Raw genomic sequence first — 19,012 nt, forward strand, 5'->3', positions numbered from 1 at the left:
TGCTCTTCTCCATCTTGTTATGTGATGAACTCTTTTTCTGTGGTCATACTGTGGTTTCACTTCCTCAAAGAAGACTTTGCTGATCTCTCCCACCAGGTAAGAGGTATTCATTTGCTCATTTATTTATTAAACAGCAGTGCTAGAAAGATTTCATTTGCAGGATGCAAGGGAGCCTCAACTTATCTGCGGGGAGTGAGTGAACTAAATGTGTCCACAGATCCCTGAATAAAATAATTCCTGGTAATAGAGGTCTGGCTGGTTATGGCTGATTCAGAGGGTTGCCAGGAGCCTGTGTAGAAGAAAGAACTAACAAAGGGCCAGGAGGAGGAGACAGATTGTGGAGAACCAGGCCCTGGTGTTTGGATCTTACTCTAGATTGCCTGGAAAGAGGCCAGGTGAAGGTTAGAACAGAGGACAACCTGATATCGATCAGTGTTAATTAAATCACAGTTCAAAACTGTAACTCATTTTTAAGAAGAAAACACCCCAATAACTTAAATGGGCCAAAGTTTTGAACAGATAATCCAACAAAGATATACGATGTCCAGTAAGCACAGGAAAAGATATTCAATATCATCAGACGTCTAGGAAGGCAAATTAAAGCCACAATGAGATACAATTTTATACCTATTAAAATGGCTTCCTAAAAGGGGATGCTACTGTTGCAGTGCTGGGGAGGCACCGTGGAGCAGCTGGAACTCTCCTACACCCCTGATGGGGGTGGAAACGATTACCTCCACGTCGGAAGACAGTTTGACAGTTTCCTAAAATGTTAAACAGAGCCTGTATGACTCAGGCATTTTACTTGTAGGTATTTACCCAACGTCAGTGCAAAGGCTTGGACGTGAATGTTCACAGCAGCTGTCTTTTTCGTAGCTCAAACTGCACACCTCCTGGTGGTTCATTATAGCAGAGAGAATAAACTGTGGGGTATGCATACACTGGAATACTTCTCAGCGAGAAAAAAGAATAAATCATTTTTTAAAAATATTTATTTATTTGGAGAGAGACAGAGACAGCAGAGGGGCAGAGAGGGAGGGAGAGAGCAAGAATCTCAAGCAGGCTCAGTGCTGCCCACGAGGAGTCAGCTGCCAGCCAGGAGCCTAATGCAGTGTTCAAACCCACGAAGCCTCCAGATCATGACCTATGCTAAAACTAGTAAGAGACTCTAAAGTGACTGAGCCACCCAAGCGCTCCAGAAGGAAGAAATCATTGACAAATGCAACAATATAGACGCATTTTGCAGATACTATGTTGAATGAAGGAAGCCAGGCTCAAAAGGGACATATTGCATGACTACATTTTTATGAATTTCTACAACAGGTGAAACTAAGCAATTGTGACGGAAGTCACATCAGTAGGGGCAGGAGGAAGCTTTCTGGAGTGCTGGAAGTGTTTTTTATTTTGACTAGGGTGGTGACTACACAGGAACATACACTCGTCAAAGCATATCAAATGCACTTAAAATGGTTGCATTTTATGTCATGTAATTCAGATCTCACTTTACTGAAAGGGAACTCATACTCACATAAAATGTGGCGACTCACCCGGGTGGCTGAGAGAGTCCAGGGAGAGGGCAAGTAGAACCCAAGGGGTGCCCCTGCTTGAGGTGACTGGATGCCTGTGACCACTGTGCCTCCCACCATGGGCTGTGAGCTCCATGGGATCCAGTCATATAGCCCAGCTCAGAACCTATCACATGGGATGGCAGCAGGAAATGTCTGCTCTGGAATGAAGGAGGGTGGCTCTCTCTATTCCTTTTACATTCCTGTGTAAGGAATATTTTCTGTTCTCCTACACTGATTTATTTTAGTCTTTGGGTTATAATTAAATACTATCATGCTTAATTTTGTTGGTTAAATTGTTTCATCTTTGGCCTTTATTAGCTCCTTCAGGTGGGTTCCTGTGTACCCAGCCCGCATCTTTTTTCCCTCATTTGCTTATTTTCTGACCCTATAAAGTGCTTCAGGGTCATATTGTATTCTCCCCATTTCAGCCCTAGAGTCAGGGTTCCTCCAGGAAACTCAGGTTCTTTTATTGGAGAATGGTATTTAGAAACAAAACCCCCTGGGCAGTGTTGATTTGCATTTCTCTAGTTATGAGTGGATCAAGGGGTTTTTTTGTTTTGTTTTGTTTTTGCATATGTAACAGCCAGTTGCTTTTGCTTTTCCGAGAACTGCTTTTCACATCCTTTGTATGTTTTTCTATTAATTGTCTGTTTAAAAAAATTGATGCATAAGAACGCCTATATTCAGGAGATTATAAAAGGAGATTTCCTTTTTCTGAAATGTGAGTTATGAATAGTTTTTCCTGGTTTGTCATTTGCCTTTTACTTGGCACTTTTGCCATACAGATTTTTCCTTCTAGAACCTGGTGTTTTTTCCCTTTAATCTAGGAATGTGATGACTGACAATAGCAGTTTTTTCTTTTTTCTTAATTTTTTTTTAATTTTAATTTTTTGAGAGAGATGAGAGCACTCGAGCAGGCCCTGTGTGAGTGTGCAGGAGGGGGGAGGGGTGGTGGTGGGGAGGAGTGTTAGTGGGGAGGGGCAAAAGGAGAGGGAGGGAAATCTCAAGCAGGCTCCGTGCCTAGCACAGAGCCTGACGGTGGGCTTGATCTCGTGACTCTGAGATCATGACCTGAGCCAAAATCAAGAGTGGGACGCTTAACCGACTGAGCCACCCAAGTGCTCCAAGAGCAGTTTTCCTGACTCACCATCCTTACATTTGTGGGATGTACCTTTAATACCCGTAGTGTTTTGCTCTTTTGATAAACCTCTGGATTCATTTTGCTAGTATTTTATTTGGGATTTTTGCCTTTATTTTCATAAATAGAATTGACCGCTAGTTTTTATTTCATTATATTTTATTTCTTGTGTGTTGTGTTGTGCTTTATTTAGATCTTTCTTTTTTCCTAATGAAGGCATTTAAAGCTATAAATCTTTCTTTGAGGACCACTTAGGACACATCCCCAAAATATTGCTCTAATTTTTATTCACTTCTAATTAGCTTGTAGGTTTCATTTTAATTTCCTCTTTAATCCAAGAATAATTTAAAAGGGTATTTTAAAGTTTTTAGTTAGAGAAATGTGAGACTTTTCTGGTGAATATCTAATTTTATTATTTATTTTATTTAGAGAATAGGTCTATATGTTCTCCTTTTTTGGAACTTGTTGAGATTTTGTGTCCTGATAGTCAAGTTTGGTAAATGTTCCTTGTGTGTTTAAAAAGATTGAATACTCTCTCCTAGTTGGGTACAAAACTTACCTATGTATCTACTATGTATCTTTTAAATGATGTAATTGAAACTCTCTGTATACTTACCTTTCTTTTGCTTGATGTATTGATTTACTGAAACAGATATATTAAAGCTCCTCACTAAAGTTTTCCATGTATTACTTTTCTTTGGATTTCTAATGTTTTCTTGTTTTTGTTTTTAAGTTATAATGTTGGATGAACAGGGGTTAACATATGTTTTGTTCAGTAGGATAGCAATTAAGAGCATAAGCCAAGTGTTTAAATCCCGGTTGTATGACTTTCTTCTCTGTCCTCAGTTTCTCCATTCACAAAATGGTGATAGTGACATTACTTAAGTCGTATGATTACTATTAAAAATTTTTTATGTATATATAAATTTATCTATTATAAATTTAAAATTTATAAATTATTAAATTATGTATTATAATTTATGTATACAATTTAGATTTATTTATTTAGACAGAGAGCAGGAGTGTGTGTGTGAATAGGGCAGAGGGGCAGAGAAAGAATCTGAGGCAGACTCCATGCTCAGCACGGAGCCTGACGCAGAGCTGGATCCCACAATCCTGGGATCATGACCTGAGCCTAAATCAAGAGCTGGGACATTGAACCGACTGAACCATCCAGGCACCCCAGTCATCTGATTATTATAAGGATTAAATGAGATAATACATAAAAATATCTTAGAATAGTACCTGGCATTTATTAAACTATCATTTTGATATCTCTGTTTTCCCTAGTGAATGCTTTTAGCTTTTAATTCTATTTCATTTAATATTAATTTCACCACACCTACTTTCTTTTTGTTGGCATTTGTATATCTTGTCTCTGCTTTTCTCATAGAACCATTTAATGCTAAAACTATCTCTCTACTACTTTTGTTTTATGTTACCAACTTTGATATGTTGTATTTTCATTTTTGTTCACTTCAAAATATTTTCTAATTTTTCCCAAGACGTTATCTTTGAACTGCAGATTATTTGGTGGTATATTGTTCAATTTTTAAACATTTGGAGATTTTCTAGTCATCTTTCTGTTATTGATTTCCAGTTTAATTTCCATTAATTCCATTATGCCAGAGAATATACTCTGTATGATTTTAATTCTTTTAAGTTTATGGAGATTTGTCTTATAATTCAGGATATGGGCCATCTTGGTGAATGCTTTGCTGTACACTTGACAAGAATGTATTATTGAGTGAAGTGATCTATAAATGTCATTTAGATCCAGTTGATTTGTGGTATTTAGTTTTTCTGGATCCTTGCTGGTTTCCTGTGTACTTGTTCTATCAATTACTGGGAGAGAAAAGTTGACATCCTCAACAATATGTGTAGATTTGTCCATGTTTTTGTTCACTTCTTTCAGTTTTTGCTTTATGCATTTTGAGGCTCTGTTATTAGGAAGATTTAGGATTGTTGTATTTTCATAAAGTGGATTTATCATTTTATCCTTATGTAGTGTCTCTTTTATCCCTGGTGATTTTGTTTTTTTGCTTTTTGCTTTGTATGACGTGAGTACAACCATTACAGTTTTCTTTTGATTGGTGTTCAAATGCAGTATCTATTTCCATTCTTTTATTTTTAATCTACCTATACCATTATGTTTAAAATGAGTTTCCTGGGGCACCTGGGTGGTCAGTCGATTAAGTGTCTGACTCTTGATTTCAGTTTAGGTCAGGATCCCACAGTTTGTGAGTTCAAGCACCATGTCGGACTCTGCACCGACAGCCTGGAGCCTGCTTGGGATTCTCTCACTCCCTCTCTCTGCCCCTACCTGCCTGTCTCAAAAATAAATAAATAAGAACTTAAAAAAAGTAGAGGTTCCTGTAGATGGCATATGATTGAGTCTTTAAAAAAATTTATCTGACCATCTATTTTAATTGGTATGTTTAGACCATCTATATTTAATGTAATTATTTATATTTGGATTTAGGTCTACAATTTTGTTTTGTTTGTTCCTTCTTTATTTGTCCATTCTTTCTTGCCTTCTTTTGGATTAAATATTTTTTAGTCTTCTCTTACTACATCTATTGAGCTTTTTACTCTCTTTGTACTGTTTTTTAGTGTTTTCTATAGGGATTAATATATACATGCTTAACTTTTCACAGTCTGTTTAGAATTAATATTTTACCACTTCAAATGCAATGCAGAAACTTGAACATCATATATGTCATTTTAACCTCCCCTCTTTATGTTGTGGCTGTCACATGTATTACATGTACCTATACTGGAAATCCCATCAGATGATGTTAAGATTTTTGCTTGTGGGGTTTCTTGGGTGGCCCAGATGGTTAAGCATCCGACTTTGGCTCATGTCATGATCTCACGGTTCATGGGTTCAAGCCCTGTGTTGGCCTCTGTGCTGACATCTCAGAGCCTGGAGCCTGCTTTGGATTCTGTGTCTCCCTCTCTCTCTCTGTCCCTCCCCTGCTTACACTCTGTCTGTCTGTCTGTCTCTCTCTCAAAAATAAATAAACATTAAGACATTTAAAAAAGAAGATTTTTGCTTTCAAACATCAAACATATTTTAAAGAACTTGAGAAGAATATTCTATTTGTCCAGATATTTACTATTTTTTTTACCAGTTTTATATTGATATAGAACTGATATACAATAATAATTGACATATAAGTTTAAAATGCACAGCATAAGAAGTTGATGTATGTGTATGGTTAAGTGACTAACACAGTAAGTTTAGTTAACATCCATCATCAAATATAGATACAAAAAAAGAGAAAAGTGTTTTTTAACCTGTGATGAGAACTTTCAGGATTTAGTCTCTTATCAACTTTCAAATTTTTTTTTTTTCAACGTTTATTTTTTATTTTTGGGACAGAGAGAGACAGAGCATGAACAGGGGAGGGGCAGAGAGAGAGAGGGAGACACAGAATCGGAAACAGGCTCCAGGCTCCAAGCCATCAGCCCAGAGCCTGACGCGGGGCTCGGACTCACGGGCCGCGAGATCGTGACCTGGCTGAAGTCGGACGCTTAACCGACTGCGCCACCCAGGCGCCCCTCTTATCAACTTTCAAATATGGCATACAGCGATATTAACTATAGTTATGTTGCACATTACATCTTTAATACTTATGTCTCTTATAACTGGAAGTTTGTACCTTTTGACTGCCTTCATCTAATTCTCTCTCCCTCCATCACTTGTCTTTGGTGACCACAAATCTGATCTCATTTTCTGAGTTTCATTTTTTTCTTTTTTCTTGTTTTAAATTCTGCATATAAGTGAGATCAGTATTTGTCTTTTTCTAATTTATTTCACTTAGCAAAGTGTCCTCTATCTTGCCACAAATGGCAGGTTTTCCTTCTTTTTAAAGGCTGAATAATATTCCGTTGTGTGTGTATGTGTATATACATATATATGATATATATGTATATATATATATACGTATATGCCATATTTTCTTTATCCATTTATCCATTGATGGACTCTTAGATTGTTTCCATGTATAAATAATGCTGTAATAAACAGGGGGGTGCAGATATCTCTTCAACATAATTTTGTTTTCTTTGGACATATATCCAGGAGTGGGATTGCTGGATCATATGGTAGTTCTGTTTTTAATTTTTAAGATATTTACTATTTTTGTTGCTCATTCTTTATCTTTTAAGTGCCATGTTTCCTTCCGGTATAATTTCCCTACTGTCTAAAGAACTTCCTTTGGCGCTTCTTTCAGAGCAGATCTACTGGCAATGTGTTCTTTTAGTCTTCCTTTTTTTGAGAATGTCTTCTTTTTTTTTTTTTTACCTTCATTGATGAAAGAAGGGTATTTTCACTGGATAAAGCATTCTGGTTTGATGGTTATTTTCCTTTAACACTTGAAAATTGTGCTACTTCTTTCTGGGCTCCATGGTCTCTGATGGCAAATCCTCAGTTATTCAAATTGTTGCATCATTTTCCTCTAGGTGTTCTCAATATTTTTTTCTTCATCTTCAGTGTTGAGAAATTTGATTAGGATGTACCCGAGTATGATTTCTTTGCTTCTTCTGTTAGAAATTTACTGAATTTCTTGAATCTGTAAATTTGTGTCTCTTGCTTATTTGAGGAAGTTGTCGGCCATCATTTCTTCAAGAAGTTTTTGTGCCACACTCTCACTCCATACTTTGTGGGAATCCAGTGATACAAGTATTCTTTTGGTATTGTCTCTAAAGTTCTGGAGTCTCTCTTCTTCTTCTTCTTCTTCTTCTTCTTCTTCTTCTTCTTTCAATCTTATTACTCTTTTTTTGTTGAAATTGGATACTTTTTAAATTTACTTTATTTAAACATTTATATTTAAACAATTTATTTAAATTCAAGTTAATTAACATACAGTGTAGTGTTGGTTTCAGGAGTAGGAACCAGTGATTCATCACGTACATGTAACACCCAGTGCTCATCCCTACAAGTGCCCTCCTTAATGCTCATCACTCATTTAGCCTATCCCCCCACCCATCTCCCTCTAGCAACCCTGAGTTTGTTCTCTGTATCTAAGAGTCTGTTATGGTTTGCCTCTCTCTCTGTTTTTATCTTATTTTCCTTCCCTTCCCCTGTGTTCATCTGTTTTGTTTCCTAAATTCCACCTATGAATGAAATCATATATTTGTCTTTCTCTGACTTATTTTGCTTAGCATAGTATACTCTACTTCCATCCATGTCATTGCAAATGGCAAGATTTCATTCTTTTTGATCACTGAGTAGTATTCCATTGTATATATATACACCACATCGTCTTTATCCATTTATCAGTTGATGGACATTTGGGCTCTTTCCATAATTTGGCTGTTGTTGATAGTGCTGCTGTAAACATTGGGGTGCATGTGCCCCTATGAATCAGCATTTTTGTATCCTTTGAGTAAATACCTAGTAGTACAATTGCTGGGTCATAGAACAGTTCTATTTTTAATTTTTTGAGGAACCACCATACTGTTTTCCAGAGTGGCTGCACCAGTTTGCATTCCTTACAAAGGGGTTCCTGTTTCTCCACATCCTTGCCAACATCTGTTGTTTCATGGGTTGTAATTTTAGCCATTCTGACAGGTGTGAGGTGGTATCTCATTGTGGTTTTGATTTGTATTTCCCTGAGGATGAATGATGTTGAGCATCTTTTCATATGTCTGTTGGCCATTTGGATGTCTTCTTTGGAAAAGTATCTATTCATGTCTTCTGAGACTGGATAATTTCTTTTGATTTGTCTTCAAGTTCACGAACTCCTTGTTCTGTCATTTCCATTCTGTTATTAAGCACATCCAGTGAGATTTTTTATTTTGGTTATTGTATTCAGTTCTAAAATTTCCATCTGATTTTTAAAAATATTTTCTATTTCTCCACTGAGACTTTCTATCATTCCAATTATTTCACTTATTCTTAGAGCATGGCTATAATATTCTCTTTAAAGTTTCTGTCTAATCATCTAACATTCGTTGTTATATTTAGGGTTGTTTATTCATTGTCTTTTCTCTCATGAAATTTTGAGATTTTTCTGTTTCTTTTAACATTTTTTTTAAATGTTTGAGAGAGAGAGAGAGCACATATGAGTGGGGGAGGGGCAGAGAGCAAGGGAGAGAGAGAATCCCAAGCAGATCCTGTGCTATTCAGCACAGAGCCCAACATGGGGCTTGATACCATGAACCACAAGATCATGACCTGAGCGGAAATCAAGAGTTGAATGCTTAACCAGCTGAGCCACCCAGGTGCCCCAGATTTTTCCGTCTCTTAATATGTCAAGTAATTATTGTATTTTGGACATTTTGAATATTATGCTATGAACTCTGGATTTACTTAATTCCTATAGAGAGTGTTGGTTTTTAGTTGTTGTTGTTTGTTTTTTTAAGCAGGCAATCAACTGGTTAGATTCAGGCCACAATATCCTACCTACCATTGGACTGTGACTCCAGTGGCAGTTCAGTTTTCAAAAACTTTGCAGTACTATTCTGGGGTAAATACCACTTGGTCATAGTATATAATAATTTTAATATGTTGTTAGAGTTGGTTTGCTAATATTTTGTCGAGGATTTTTACATCTACAGTCAACGAATGTTGGTATATAGTTTTCTTGTGATGTCTTCATCTAGCTTTGTTATTGGGGTAATTCTGGCCTCATATAATGACTTAGGAAGTGTTCCCTTGTCTTCTGGTTTTTGGAAGAGTTTGCGAAGGGTTGGTATTCATTCTGCTTTAAGTGTTTGGTAGAGGGGTGTCTGGGTGGCTCAGTCACTTAAGCATCTGACTTTGGCTCAGGTCATGATCTCACAGTTCGTGAGTTTGAGCCCCGTATCAGGCTCTACACCATCAGTGGGATTCTCTCCTTCTCTCTCTGTCCCTCCCCCACTTGTATACTCTCTCAAAAAAACTTTAAAAAGTATAAATTAAAAATAAATAAATGTTTGGTAGGATTCACCAGTGAAACTATCTGGTACTGGACTTCATTGGGAGGTTTTTGGTTACTATTTTGATCTTTTGTAGATCTGTTGAGATTTTCTATTTCTTCTTGAATCACTTTAGGTAATTTGTATGTTTCTAGTTTGTCCATTTCATCTAGTTTGTTGGCATACAATTGTTATAATCTTGTATTCGTTTTTATTTTTCTATCATCATTAGTAATGTCTGCACTTTCAATTCTGGTTTTTGTTATGTGTTCTCTCCCTTTTTTTCTTCATCACTACCTAAAGATTTGTTGATCTTTTTTTTGTTGATATTTTCAAAGAACCAACTTTTTGATTTCTTGATTCTATTATTTTTCTACTCTATGTTTTATTTATCTGTACTCTAATCTCTGTTGTTTTCTTTTGCTAGTCTTTTTTTTTTTTTTTTTTTAGAGAGAGTATACCAGCAGGGGAGGGGCACAGAGAAAGGGAGAGAGAGAATCTTAAGGAGCCTCCACACCCAGCACACCCAGATGCCCCTGTCTGTTCTATTATTCAACCCTTCTGTTAAATTTTAAAATGTTTCTCATAATCTACTCCCTCCCGCCTTCCAAGAACTGTTGTTAGCTTATTGTCGTCTTTACAGTCCCTTGTTTTAAGGACATGGTATCTTTACCCTGTAGTTAGGATTTTTCCGAATTTGCATTTTGGCCATTTCCATGGGTGATATGCCCCAGGTCATTCCTTACTCCTGGAAGATACTCACCTGATGTAGTTTTGGTCCAAAGAGGCATCTTCCTGAAGTCTGTGGTGACCACAACCCTGTCCCAGGTTCTCCTCAGTATGACAGGTGGCTGCATCAAGTCACGCTCCGCCCCACTGCACGCCTTCTCCGTCTGGACATGGGAAACCTCTGCCTGCTTCAGAGAGCCGCCTCCAGGGATTGAGAGGAATGGCCACACAAAGGAGTTCAGCAAGGTCTACCCTTTTCCGTTAGATTCTGAACACAGTCATGTTTCACTTACATTTTTAGATAAAATTTACATACTATGAAATACACAGGCTTTATGTATATAGTTGAATGTTTTGACACATGTATATACCTATGTGACCACTTCCCTAATGAAAATAAAGAACTTTCTCATGCCCTCATGCCCCCCCCCTTTTTTTTTTAAAGTTTATTTATTTTGAGAGAGCTCGAGTGTGAGCAGAGGAGGGGCAGAGAGAGAGACACAGAATCTGAAGCAGGCTCTGTGCTGTCAGCACAGAGCCAGATGCAGGGCTTGAACCCACCAACTGCGAGATCATGACCTGGGCCAAAGTCGGATGCTTAACTGACTGAGCTACCCAGGCTCCCCCTCCTCGTGCCCCTTTATAATCAGTCCCCAAACTTCACCTCCTGAGGCAACCGCTGTATTTTTCCCTGTCCTTGAGCTTCATAGAAATGAATCATAGGGTATGTCTTTTGAGTCTGCCTTCTTTCACTCAATATGTGAGAGTCATTATGAATCTTTTATTTTTATCATTATTACCGTGTTGTATTACTATCCTTTTTTATTGCTGAGTAGATTTCCATCTTATGAACGTAGCACAGTTGGGTTTATCTCCTTTTGAACCTGTAAGCTCTTTTTTGCCTTTTGGCTACTATGAAAATTCTAATGTACCATTCCTCCTGGCTCAATACCTAGGAGAGGAATTTGGGGTCACATGGCAGGATAGGGTGCATTTTTGAGTTTTTCTTTACAATGTAACTCCCTGTAGTTGCTCCCACTTTCAGCAGGGTTGCCTCACCCTGCCTGGCCTGCAGGGGGTGCTGTGGGGGCTACAGAGGGAGTAATGACTGGAATGGTGGAGGCCCTATGGCTGGGGCCATCCAAGTTTGGGCTCCACCTGCTTCCCCACCTGAATGTGGCACTTAGGACAAAGGCCCGAGCCACTAGCATGGCTCTCACGGCCCAGTTGACCCTCTCAGCCTGTCTCTCACATTGTTCCTGGCTAGGCTGGGGGGGGGCACCCCATTACTCCCCACCCCCCATCTCTTCCGCCCCTCCTCTACTCTCTCTCCCCAACCTCAAAAAAAAAAAAAATTAATGTGAATAAAATGTCCATTTTGTTTTCCAGTCTGTTGTTTTCCTCTGGCCCCTTTGGCTGGTCACTGTTGACAGCCTCTGTCACCCACGCTACGGGTACCCCAAACCTTGTGTGCCCTGTGGCCTACAGGCACCCTGAGAGGCCCATCTCTGGTCTTGCCCTCTGCACCAAAACTTTCAGTAACTTTTGTTGAATGAACAAAATAATGTTTAGATCAACATTAAGCTTTAAAATCCATTTAAAGAGGAATTTCTTTTTCAAGCAAAGTTGGTTATTAGGATGGAAAAGAAAACCATTCTAGAGAGAAGACAATAAACTGGAAATATTTGTCGTAAAACGCACTGCCACTTTTGATAACAGGGGTCTCCTTTGCGTCATTTCTTGCCTCCCTTTACTTTTTCCTTTGGCTTTTCTGCTTTTTCTGGTGCCTTTTCCGGTGCCTTTTCTGGTGCCTTTTCTGGTGGGTTTTCTGCTTCCTTTGGCTTTTCAACCTTTCGTTCATTTTTTGGAGGAAACAGCACATTGGTTTTGAGCCTCTTGCCTTTGAAATGTTTTCTTTGAAGACACATATCCATTAAAGCAAACATTCCAGCCATACCAATAAGGATCTGGGGGAAAAAAGGATGCCCATTACTTTTGCTTTTCATTCCAAAGCTGGCATATTCTCTCCTTGTTTCTAATTCGTCTGCGGGTGCTGATTAACACGTCCTTTCCTCTTCCTAGACTTCTCAACCAGAGACATTCTGAGTTTGCCCCTCCTCCAGCTTCAGCCTCCCTCTCCTCCCTGCCCCACCCCTCTCCACCTGTGCCTGTCTCTTAAAACCCATGGTTAGCGGCCTGGGTGTGACCCTTTGCCTCAGGGATTGGGGCAGCTAGGAGGAGAAAGCCATTAGATTGGCTGGCTCCCTGGACATCATCTTTATTTAAGTGGTTTTTTCATTGGAAGCATTTACCACCTTTAGTTTTAAACTTTGCATGGGTCCCAAAATTTTGTGAAAAGAAGCCCTTTCCTTAAATCAGTGGAAAACACCCATTCTCCAAAAGAGGTGATTTCTTTTCTTTTCTTTTTTCTTTTCTTTTCTTTTCTTTTCTTTTCTTTTCTTTTCTTTTCTTTTCTTTTCTTTTCTTTTCTTTTCTTTTCTTTCTTTCTTTCTTTCTTTCTTTCTTTCTTTCTTTCTTTCTCTTTCTTTCTTTCTTTCTTTCTTTCTTTCTTTCTTTCTTTTTTTAATGTTTATTTTTGAGAGAGAGAGAGAGAGAGAGAGAGAGAGAGAGAGAGGGAGAGGGAGAGTGGGGAAAGGGCAGAGAGAGAGGGAGACAGGATCCCAAATGGCCTCCGCACTGACAGCAGAGAGCCGACCCAGGGCTTGAACTCACAAAGCGTAAGATCATGACCTGAGCCAAAATCAGGAGTCGGATGCTTCACTGACTGAGCCACCCAGGCGCCCCTAAAAGAGGTGATTTCTGAGCAAATAAACTGCCCAACATGAAAGACTCACCACAGCAATAAAGTAGTGCAGTGGCATGGTTTGTCGACTTTTCACAGCTATGACCACGGCCCCCACAAGGAAAATAATGGCAAACAGGTCGTTGAGAAGGTCCTAGAAGCGTGAGAGATAGGCAAGTCAGCCTCAAACAGAGCCAAGACCCCCATCAACACCCAGCCTAGCATAGCTTCCTCCAAAGGGGATGGTTTCCAAACTTCTGACTGCTTTTAAAAGTACAGGTGGAGATAAATACACATGGGCTGCATGGACGTGCTGTGGTCCGCAGGGCTGGGCTCTTTGAGTTGAGATGCAAAGCCCAGGGTGTTTAACTGCCTTCATAGGCTCCCCTGCTGCTGCCTCTCACCTGAACTCACACAGTAGCTAGTTATGTTTTGATTTTTTTCCTTGAATACTCATTTAAGTAACTGCACAACTATACAACTTAACGGTGAGTACAACCCCCCATCATCTTTATGCTCTCAGGACCAGCTCTCCTTTCTGGATTGAGGGGTGGGCTGTGTTGCTGGCAGGAGGCTCTGTTGGATTCCGGCCACCCTAAGTTGGGAGCCCAGTGGCTGCCTTTTCAACCCCTGCCTTGCCCCTCCTGCTACTTCCTAGACACTCCCCTGTTTGCATCAGCAGCCTTCCTTCCCATCCCTTGTGGCCTCAGTCTTACCCTTGCCCTGTACACTTGTTTCCCTTACCTTACTGATAAGGTCCAGATGTTCCCAGACCGCGCAGAAGGGCTACTTTCCCTGCAAGTACCACCTGCTGTCACTCCCTGGCATAGCCAGACTTAGAGTTGGGCAAAGCGTGGCCACAGAGAGCCGGCTTCCTCTCGCGTCACTCATGGGGTGATACTAACCCAGAGCTGGTGCACCCTCTCAATCCCGTGGGCAGCAGCCAGCTCTGCAGCACTGAGTAAGGCCCACCCTTCCCCTTGGTTTCTATGATGCTATTTTCTGCAGGTTGACCTTCCCTGGCTACTTGTCTTGGGCATTTTCTTTTCCTTTGCTGTTTTTTGAATTTTAATACATTTCAAACATACAGAAAATAATAGAACACTCATCCCCACTCCCACCTCTGGCAGCCATGAACTATTGAGATTAAACAGATGTTAAGATCTTGCAAGATTTGCTTAGATCTCTTAAAAAAGAAAACAAAGCCAGAAGTAAAACTTTGTGGAGTAAGACACAGTGTCACCATTCCGGCCCTTTTATGCCTCTCACTCAGAGGCAACTACACACAGTGGAACTGATGGGTACTTTTCCCAAGAGTGTATTAGTATTTTCTTCCATATTATATGTTCATAAATAGTATATACTATTTTGTGCGTTTCACAAATTTAAATTTAAATAAAAGGTGTCTTCTATCATTGGCTTTTTAAACTTAAAGTTTGTGAGATTGATCAATTTTGAGAACACAGATTGAATTCATTAATTTTAACTGATGAAGTCTGTGAATAAACCAAACTAGAGACATTAGGTTGTTTCTACCTTTTAGGAAATTATTATTACAAACTCTGCTGCAATGAACACTCTGGTCTGTGTCTCCTATGCATATTTCCTCCTGGTGTGAATCAGTAATAGAAAATCTCCCACTGAAGAAAAGCTCAGAACCAGATGGCTTTACTGGTGATTTCTGCCAAACATCTCGAGGAGAATTAACACCAATCCTCAAACTCTTCCAAAAGAATTGAAAAGGAGGGAGCCACTCCCAAACTCATTTTATGAAACCAGCATTTTCCCGATACCAAGACTAGCAAAGGACACTACTAGAAAAGAAAATTTCAGACCATCATCCCTGATGAACAGAAATGTAGAAAGCCTCAGTAAAATGCTAGCAAACTCTAAAGGCCTCATCTGTAAGCATAGTCACTCTGGGGGTTAGGATTTCAGCATATGTACTTTGGGGGTACACATTCAGTCCATAACAATTCCGTTAGTCTTTTTGTTGATCCCTGAGCTAGTACCAAAGCTTTATAGTAATTCTGATATCTTGTTGGGTGAGTCTATCCTTGTAAGAATTTTAGAATCACCTTGTAAACGTTCCTGGAGATTCCAGGAAGAACCTCTGTCAGGTTGAAGTTCCATTTGATTTCTTGATTACTATGGAATTAAATTGCAATTTTTTTTTAAGTTTATTTATTTGAGAGAGAGGGAGAGAGCGCACGTGTGAGTGCATGAGCTGGGGAGGGACAGAGATAGAGGGAAAGAGAGAGAATCCCAAGCTGGCTCTGCACTGTCAGCACAGAGACTGACATGGGGCTTGATCTGACGAACCGTGAGATCATGACTTGAGCTGAGATCAAGAGTCAGATGCATAACCAATTGAGCCACCCAGGTGCCCCTTAAATTGTCATCTTTATGATAGTAACTCTTCAGACCTGTGAATATGGTGTATACTTCCACTTATGCAGACTTTTATGTCTGTTAATAAAATATAATCTCTACGTAAAGTCTTACACATCTTTGAATGGGTTTATTCTAAGACACCTTGTAGTTTCTGTTGCTGTTTTAAATGGTTTCTTTGAAAAGTCACATTTTCTCATTGTTCATTGCTGGTATTCAGGAACACTATTGTTTTGTCTCTGGTTAACTTTCATGGTAATTTGACTGTAGATTCTCATAGATGTAGATTCTCTATGTAAAGAATTTTATTATCTGTGAATAATGCTATTTTTTCCCCTTCCCAATTCATACACTTTTTGATTTTCTTGTTACATTGTACTAAGATCTCCAGCACAATGTACAGGCGTGGGGATAGTAGGCATCTCCAGTGCTTCTAAAGTTTTACCATGAAATGCAATGTTTATCATAGGTTTGGGTAGATACCTATTATTAAGATAAGTTCTCTTTTAAACTAGTTTGCTGAGAGTTTTCTTTTCTTCTTTATTAAAAAAATTTTAATGTTTATTTTTAAGAGGGAGAGAGAGAGAGAGAGAGCGAGCAAGCATGAATGGGGCAGGGGCAGGGAGAGACACAGAATCCGAAGTAGGCTCCAGGCTCTGAGCTATCTGCACAAAGCCTGACTCGGGGCTTGAATCCATGAACCATAAGATCATGACCTGAGCCGAAGTTGGACACTCAACCGACTGAGCCACCCAGGTGCCCCTCTTTATTTTTTTTTAGAGAGATAGAGAGGCAGAGGGAGAGAGAAAGTCTTAAGCAGGCTCCATGCCCAGTGCAGAGCCTGAGGTGGGGCTCGATCTCATGATGGTGAGATCATGACCTGAGCCAAAATCAAGAGTTGGACACTTATTTGACTGAGCCACCCAGGTGCCCCTAGTTTGCTAAGAGTTTTCTTAAAATTAGTATTTCTGAAATTCATGAGATGAACTAAATAGTTTTTCTGAAGTTCATGAGATGATGAAATGGTTTTCTCCTTTAGATAAGAGATGGCGAATTGTACCGATAGAATGTTGAAGATTAAATCATCTTTGTATTCCTGACACATACCCTGCTTGATCATGATGTATTGCTTGCTTATAGATTGCTTGATTCAGTTTGCCTGTATTTTATTGAGGATTTTTATAGCCATATTTAGGTAACCTAGGTGTATATACTTTACATTCCTTATAATATCTGGTTTTAATATCAAAAGCCTATTAGATAGTATTATAAAGCGTTTAAAACAGAAAAGAAAAAAGGGACAGACCAATTAAACGGAATATAAAGTCTGGAAATAAACCCTGCATTTGGGATTTTAACATTTAACAGAAATGCCATTTAAAATCAGTGGGGAAAAGTTATACTATTTAATAACTGAATAAATTGAGTGATAGGGTATAACAACTGGATAGTCATCAGGATATAAAATTGGAGCCATGGTTCACACCATGTACCAAAATGACTCCAAATGAATCAGAAGATTTAAATGTAAAAAGTGAAACAAGTGCCAGATGAAAACATGGATGAATTTTTTATAACCTGTTTTTCTATTTCTTTTTGAATCAATTTTTATGTGATATTTTTTGTAGGAAATTATTATCTAAATAAACTTTCCAATTTATTGGCATAAAAGTTCATATTTTCCCTGTAATCTTTAAAAATCTCCTGTTGGTATTTTTACTAATATTTTTCCTTGTTCGTTCTCTCTTTTTTTCCTTGGGGTCTATCTGCTTTAGTAGTCTTTTTGAAGAACTAGATATTTGGTTTTATTAGTCCTCACTATGGATCTCTGTTTCCTATTTCCTTAATGTTAACTCTTATCTTTGGCATTGCATTCTTTTTAGTTCCATTTTTTTATCTTGTTTTGGTACCTTCTTGATACTGTTAATTTTCAGCCTTCTAATTATATAGATTTGAATTTGAATAGTTTAGGGACATTCTACAGGTAGTATCTGTGAATACTACATAAACATGAAATCCTCATATGTTTGGGGAACACATTAGATTTCCCCCCAAATACTTGGGGATTTAGTTAAATTTTACTGATTGATTTTTAATTATATTATATTGAAGTTAGAGAATGGTCTGTATGGATATCAATTACTTGTTATTTATTTACATTTCCTTTGTGGTCTTATTGAGGATAATTTTTATGATTGTTGCAAATGTACTTGAAAGGAATATATAGCCTGTTTATGTTGGGTGTAGGGTTCAATATGTTCTGTGTATGTCATTAGATCAAGCTATCAATTGCTGAAGGAGGCATGTTAAAATCTCCCACATGGTTGCTATTTGCCAGTTCTTTCTTATAACTTCTTTTAATTCCTTATAATTCATTTCTGGTTTTTATATTTGGGGGTTATATTGTTAGGTGCATACAAGTTTAGAATTGCTGTAAGTAGTGATCTTCTTCATAAAATTAAAAAACACATACAGGGATGCCGGGGTGGCTCAGTCGGTTAAGCGTCTGACTTCGGCTCAGGTCATGATCTCGCGGTCTGTGGGTTCAAGCCCCGTGTCGGGTTCTGTGCTGACAACTCAGAGCCTGGAGCCTGCTTCGGATTCTGTGTCTCCCTCTCTCTCTGCCCCTCCCCTGTTCATTCTCTGCCTCTCTCTCTGTCAAAGGTAGATGAACATTAAAAAAAAAAAAAAAAAACATAAACCACATACAATTGGCTTAATCTGGTATTAAAGCTATGCCAGCTTTCTTTTGGTTAGTATTTTCCTTTTATTATTTTTTCCATCTCTCATAACTGTTCTCCACATGTCTTGTAATTTAGTATGTAGCTGGATTTTTAAAATCGATTCTTAGAGTCCTCTGTCTTTTAAACGAAGAATATATTCCATTCATATTTGTCATCTTTTCTGATATAGTAATGGATCTATTTGTACCATTTAATTTTACTATTTTCTATTTAACATATACCACACTTATTTCTTTTTATTTTTCCATTTTATTGAGTTAGCTCTCTTTATTCTCTTTTCACTCTTTCTCCTCAACAGGTTTGATTTTATATATCCTGGAATTCTATTCTTTAGTAGAATTCAGTATTAAGTTTTAATATGTTAGTGTTAATATTATTGCCAAATCATTCCCCCCAGATCAAGAACTTTTCATTCTTATCATATACAGTACTGTGGTCTTACATGTTATTGTGTTGTTGTACCTTTAGTTCTACCTTGTTGTCGTGTTCCCTCCCTCCCCTTGCAAAAAAAAAAAAAAAAACAAAAAACAAAAACTATTAATACATTTTTTAAAACCTCAATTCTGTCTTAGTGTTTATTTAGGTCAATCCACAAGCTCACTAGGCTCTTTGCTTACTGTTCCTTTTTTACCTTGCACACTTGTTTTGTTTTGTTTTGGTTTGGTTTGGTTTTGATTTGATTTACTTCTTCCTGAAGTACATCTTTTAGTAGTTCTTTCAGTGAGGGTCAGCA

General features: G+C 38.3%; 1 protein-coding gene and 1 long non-coding RNA gene across 5 annotated transcripts in view; both read right to left on the reverse strand.

The window, feature by feature from the left end:
• Positions 1-994: 994 nt before the first annotated feature.
• LOC128313252 (uncharacterized) lies at positions 995-11,512 on the reverse strand. The gene is made up of 2 exons (XR_008293693.1): positions 10,376-11,512; positions 995-1,692 (listed from the first exon to the last, which is right to left on the reverse strand). It is a non-coding gene; the product is annotated as an uncharacterized LOC128313252 (long non-coding RNA).
• Positions 11,513-11,920: 408 nt separating this feature from the next.
• LOC106971209 (chemokine-like factor) overlaps positions 11,921-19,012 on the reverse strand; it is a 46,865-nt gene continuing 39,773 nt past the window's right edge. For all 4 annotated transcript variants that reach the window (XM_053210718.1, XM_053210715.1, XM_053210719.1 and 1 more), the window contains 2 exons: positions 13,197-13,298; positions 11,921-12,308 (listed from right to left, as the gene is read on the reverse strand). In XM_053210718.1, coding sequence (XP_053066693.1) covers positions 12,075-12,308; positions 13,197-13,298 — 336 coding nt within the window. In that variant the 3' untranslated portion in view covers positions 11,921-12,074. The remainder of the gene's footprint in view (positions 12,309-13,196; positions 13,299-19,012) is intronic.

The sequence above is a fragment of the Acinonyx jubatus genome, chromosome E2 (assembly GCF_027475565.1).
Source record: "Acinonyx jubatus isolate Ajub_Pintada_27869175 chromosome E2, VMU_Ajub_asm_v1.0, whole genome shotgun sequence".
NCBI lineage: Eukaryota > Metazoa > Chordata > Mammalia > Carnivora > Felidae > Acinonyx > Acinonyx jubatus.